Raw genomic sequence first — 5,576 nt, forward strand, 5'->3', positions numbered from 1 at the left:
TAACAACAAACCTCCCAATAAAATTTATTACATAACAGGCACAGTGACTCATTAAACTGTAGGATAGTTCAACAATGTTAATAACTAACAACATACGGTGTTTCCATTAATATTATAGGTGCGACATTGTCCTACTAAATAAAAAATAGCATAAAAAAACATCTACATTGCAATCATATCAAAACACTACACTAATTTAAATCTTCTTCTTTATGCGTCCATCCTTCACCCATGGGGAAAGCAGAACCCCACTTTTTACACGGTTTCTTGGCTTGTCCTTAATTATAGTTAAGAGATTTGATGCATGATGTGCTACATCATATGATACATTTGCCACCTCCCTTTCAATAACTCTTTCAATCTCATCCATGGAGACGTCCTCGTGGACACCTTCATCATTGAAGACACCTTCGTCCACATAACTGGATTGTGCACTACCGTATAACTTCTTCATCTCTCTAGTTTCCGATTCAAGAAGAGATATCCTTGCGGAAAGTCCTTTGTTTGCTTCCCCCAACAGGCGATTGTTAACAATTAACTGACTGATAATAGGATCTGGTCTCCATTTAATATATCCACTTGGCGCTCGATCTAACGCCTCCCTCACAACTTCATTTGCAACCTCTTCTTTAGTTGCACTTAACTCTTCAATAACCTGTCAAGGTTGATACAATATAAATATTAATGAACTATTGACACCGCTTAAACCCTATATACAAAATTCATATAGATAAATATAAATAATAATATTTATTCAACCTTACCAAATAATTATCAAGCAAGTGTGATATATTTTTGCCAACCAAACTAACACCACGTGCCTTCATAAATCATGGAAACGTCAATGGAGAATCATGATAACTTCGTTCGTATCCTAGTACATGCTCTAGAGCCCATACCTATATATACATATATAATACGACTATTATAATTTAATAAAAATAAATAAATTAAATTAAATTGTTGCCATAAAATGGCATGAAGACAAAGAGTGGCCTACAAAACAAACATTATTTCATCTCCTATAAAACTTCATCCTATGTCATATAGAGTTATAAGTTGATATGCTCAAATTCAACGACAATCATCTGTATTTAAAAGTGCTTACAAATTATTACTACATTTTAATCTGAGTTACACTTGTTTCAGTCACAGTTACTAACAAGCTCTAAATATCAATGAATAAAAGATCAATTATAATCATGTCATAATATGACATGAAGACAGAAACTAAACATCAAATTAAAGTTAAACTTCACAATTTTTTATGTAACCCAACATAACTTGAAATCAATACTCAAGAAGTAAATAAAGTCGGCAAACATTTTTAGGCACCTAATGGAGTTCAAGTCCCAATTGTATCTCCCAATGGAGTTCAAGTCGTCTAACATTTTTAGGCACCAACCACTAACCTTAACACTTGAATTTGGAAAGTAGAACTCGGCAAAACCAAGAAGTAAATAAAGTCGGCAAAACTTCTCAACATCTTCGTCTCGTTCCATATTAATAATTTTAGCATAAATTGTTTTTACATTGATGACTTCATTATCGAACATTGCTTTCGTAGTGGATGTAGGGTCATTTTTGAAGTTCACCTTTTCACCTATTATACGAAGTCCTAATGCAAAACATACATCTAAAGGTGTAAACCGTATTATCCGACCTTGTATAGCAAACCCCCCACTCCTATCATCCCATCTTTCCACCAATTCTTCAAGCAAATTTTCGGATATTTTTAATTTCTTAGGCAAACTCAATAACCATTTAAAAGGTGTTTTCTGAATTTCAGACCTTTGAAGTTCGGTAAGCTTCTCGTTGACTTTAGTAATATACTTCGACTTACATTCATGCCTGAGACGTAACTGTAATAAACAAGAATTCCAAAGGCGACATATAAGGAAAGGCATTAATAAAAACACAAAACACTAATGAAATCAAACAAACTAATTGACATTCATCACATACACATACCATTTTGTTGGCTAGACAATGGTTGAATTACCACGGAAACAGATGTAATTGTTATTAGTGGTTGAGAAGACTACAACAGATGCAATTGTTATCGTTAATCAAGTGAATTGTTACTGTAAAAATAAAAAATTATAATATATATATATATATATATATATAAAGGCGTGTCATCTTCACAACTTAGATAATTTACTTTACCATCAAATGCAACTGTCAAATGTAATCTTGAATAATTTAGTTCACATCCACTACTATTATGTCTAGCTTTTATCCACTAATATTTTTGTCTATCAATATTAAGAATTGACTTATGAATATCAATGAATGACTTGCTTCAAATGTCTATGAAAATTGAATTGCTGAATTTGAGATTCATATTTTTTTTAAATTGGATTCAACCAGTTCGATATTTACTTAGTTTAGACATAATAGTAATTTGCCTAAGTATTATAATTTAGAACCTAGTAATTCACCTGTGATCTTGGTTCACTCTGTGAAAACGGTATCGGTGGCTGCCGTGACCGTTTTCTAACGGCGAAATCGCACTACAGGACCGTTTTTTAAAATCTTTTTTGTTAATAACTATGTCTGCTATAGGTTTATTATCTTTGAATAATTGAAATCGCACACAGTTTTCTTTAATAATTGAAATCTACGAATTTACCAAGAGACTAAACCAAGCTTCAAAGACTGTCAACAAACTTTATCACTCAATAAAACATTGAAAGAAATGCTTAAATTGTTTCAAAGAAATGCTTACATAAATTAGATCTCAGCCAGGACCAAAGAACATTAGATCACCCAAGATCTCAGTCAAGACCTTACATAAATCACAAAATCTAACAGCCAAGAGGAAGAGGAATATGAAAGAAAATACCTTAGTTGAAAAAGGAACACTGTGAAACAGATCGTCGGAGATGGAGCAGGTGACGGCGGCGCGCGCTAGGGTTGAATGGAAGATGGAGCAGGAGACGGCGGCGCGGCTAGGGTGTAACGGAAGATGGAGCATAAGACGGCGGCGCGGCTAGGGTTGAATGGAAGATGGATCAGGAGACGGCGGCTAGGGTTGAAGGAATGAATGGTGGTGGCTGAATGAATGGTGGCGGCGGAATGAACCAGGTGAAGAAAGAGAAATTTTCCAACAAAATGAATTGAAATGAGAGAGGGTAGTAGGGTACGGCACAAATTTTAATTAGTTTTTTCATCTTTGATTTTTCTTTTTTGACATGGAATTGATTTAATTTTTTTATTATTATTATTTGTGGTGCCACATAAGGGTGGTATAAGGTGTAGTGCCACCTATGGTGGTACACCTATCACTGCTCCAGAATGTATTAGATCTCACAAAATCTTCTATAAACCAATAGAGAGAGATACATTGTCAACTGAAATATGCTGCAATTATCATATCAAAGCAATATGTTTAGATGACACAAGTATCATATGTAAAGAAATGCTATTATTTTCTGAGAAATATTTGTCTTATTATTTTCTTATTTCATTTAAATTCCTTTCATTTGGCTTCAAACTAAAACCAGTGAACTAAATATGGTGTGGAGTTAGCAAACTTTATTTTAAATGAATTTGATTTTCGAAATTGATTTCAGTTGAAACTGAGTATGATGTGGAGTGAGTGATTCATGTTTGAAAACTTTTATTTAATTCATTTTTCACTATCAATGAAGGGATTCATCAACTAACTATAGACACTTATATTCAAAGCATCCTCCAAAGTATGATGTGTTTGGATTGCATTACCAGTTGCCCTGAAATAAGACACATATTTCAGTTTGGTTATGAAATGCTAAGGATTGATTTTCAACTCTAAATCAAACATTGCACATTATGAAAAAATTAATTCATTAGAATCACATTCAATCTTATATAATATATTTATGCATTGTAAAGTATTTGTGCGAACATATTGCTTTGCACTCTTTATCTAATATTCGTGTAATGTTGGAACCATAAATACTCAGTAAGCAATGGTAAACAGTTCTAGCTTCTGCATTTCTAGATATATGATAATAAATTAAGAAATAACTAAAGACATAATTTACCATATCTTCAATAAGTATATATGAGATATGTATTTTCTAGATCTCTTGCAAATCCTGAAGGATCTAAGGGAAAAGAAGAGCTAAGTATAGAGTGTAAAACAAGTAATATCTATCAATGAATGAGATTACTCAATTTACATAAGTTATAAGGCGATTGATTCCTGACATTATTCAACTCATAGAAATTGAAGGACTAATAATAATAATAATATGATTCCCTCAAAAAAATAATAATAATAAGATTAATTAATTGATATATAGGGAAGAAAAAAAAAAGCAAACAAGAGAAGTGAAGAGAGAGATGTGGATATGAATGACTCCAAGCTCTTGCAAGATGTGAGTCCCACATCGGGTAGCAAGGGAAGCCACAAAACGCATGTCCCTTATAAATTGATACTTCTCACTTCTAACTGAAGCATAGTGGAATTGTATATTGCATCATTTTGTAATAGCAATTCAATTTATATTTTATTTGAATCGCTTTGTGGTTCAATGATTTACGATAAGACAGTTTTGATTTTTTATATTAAATTTGACATTGTTATGGAAATTGTTGTTGAGCATTCTTCAATGTATTTTTTAATATATTAAATTTAATATAAAAAAATTAGAGTGTTATAGTTTAAATTAAATTTATTATTATTATAGATTTTGAATTCAATCTCAAAGTTTCGATTTCCTTTGTGTTGGTGTGATTTTGTGTTGTCTATTGTGACCTTCAGCTTAAATTAGTTGATTGTTGTATCCAAGAGAATAAAGATTACCAAACATTGAGTGGATAAATCATCCAAACTGTTGGTTTTGTTTGAATATGAATGAAGCATTTAAAAGTATTAAATAAAGATTACCAATCGATTAACTAGTCTAAGTAGTCCCTCCCTCTTTTCTTGCTCTTGATCAAATAGGGTTGCTAAAATACAGATTATATGATGGGAATGTGGGAGTGTAGGAAAGCTTTAGCACAACTAGGATTAAAAGTATCTCCAATTTGATTGTTCAAGTCAATCAAATTCGGAGATGGTTGTTCGTATTTTCAATAGTAGAAAAAATTGTGAGTTTCATGGGATGGACCTTCACGTCAAATATCAAATATTAGATTTCTCTAGATAAGTTTGCTTTACGCATATTTATAGGGAATCCAATAGATAAGTTGTGTGTTGGTCAACATGGATTGTGTGGTAGATGTGAACTATCTAGATTTCTATTCATCATCACTAGATTTTTAATTAACCTTAAAGAACAATTTTTTTTTGGTCAAGTAATCTAGTGGTTAGAGAAATTCACCATGAATAAATGGGGTGTTCGGGGTCCGAACTCCGACCCCTGCACAAATCGTATATTATCTCTTGACAAACGAGCTAAGCTCATGAGGACCTTAAAGAACAATTTTATTGAAAAATGCTATTATTTTCTAACAAGATGATTCCGAATTATTGTGCACACAACATAGTTTAGAGTCATGAACTTGATTTACAAAATTGATTAAAAGAATAAAAGAAGGGTCATAAACTAAAAAGAATAAAAGAAACAACTCTTGAGACTAAC

The 5,576-nt window shown here is 32.1% G+C and overlaps 1 protein-coding gene across 3 annotated transcripts; it reads right to left on the bottom strand.

Moving 5' to 3' along the window:
* On the bottom strand, positions 1–3,097 carry LOC25483573 (uncharacterized). Of its 3 annotated transcripts, XR_005642198.1 has the most exons (5): positions 2,849–3,097; positions 1,972–2,041; positions 1,336–1,862; positions 765–899; positions 1–655 (listed from the first exon to the last, which is right to left on the bottom strand). XR_005642198.1 is itself a non-coding variant. In XM_024777148.2 (3 exons), the coding sequence occupies exons 2-3, from the start codon at positions 825–827 to the stop codon at positions 197–199; spliced, it is 522 nt and encodes a 173-aa protein (XP_024632916.1). In that variant the 5' UTR covers positions 828–899; positions 2,849–3,097; the 3' UTR covers positions 1–196. The 3 variants fall into 3 exon arrangements, 1 of the variants encoding a protein (XP_024632916.1); XR_005642195.1 differs by lacking the exon at positions 1,972–2,041; XM_024777148.2 differs by lacking the exons at positions 1,336–1,862; positions 1,972–2,041.
* Positions 3,098–5,576: the final 2,479 nt, after the last annotated feature.

Source organism: Medicago truncatula, chromosome 1 (assembly GCF_003473485.1).
Source record: "Medicago truncatula cultivar Jemalong A17 chromosome 1, MtrunA17r5.0-ANR, whole genome shotgun sequence".
Taxonomy (NCBI): domain Eukaryota; kingdom Viridiplantae; phylum Streptophyta; class Magnoliopsida; order Fabales; family Fabaceae; genus Medicago; species Medicago truncatula.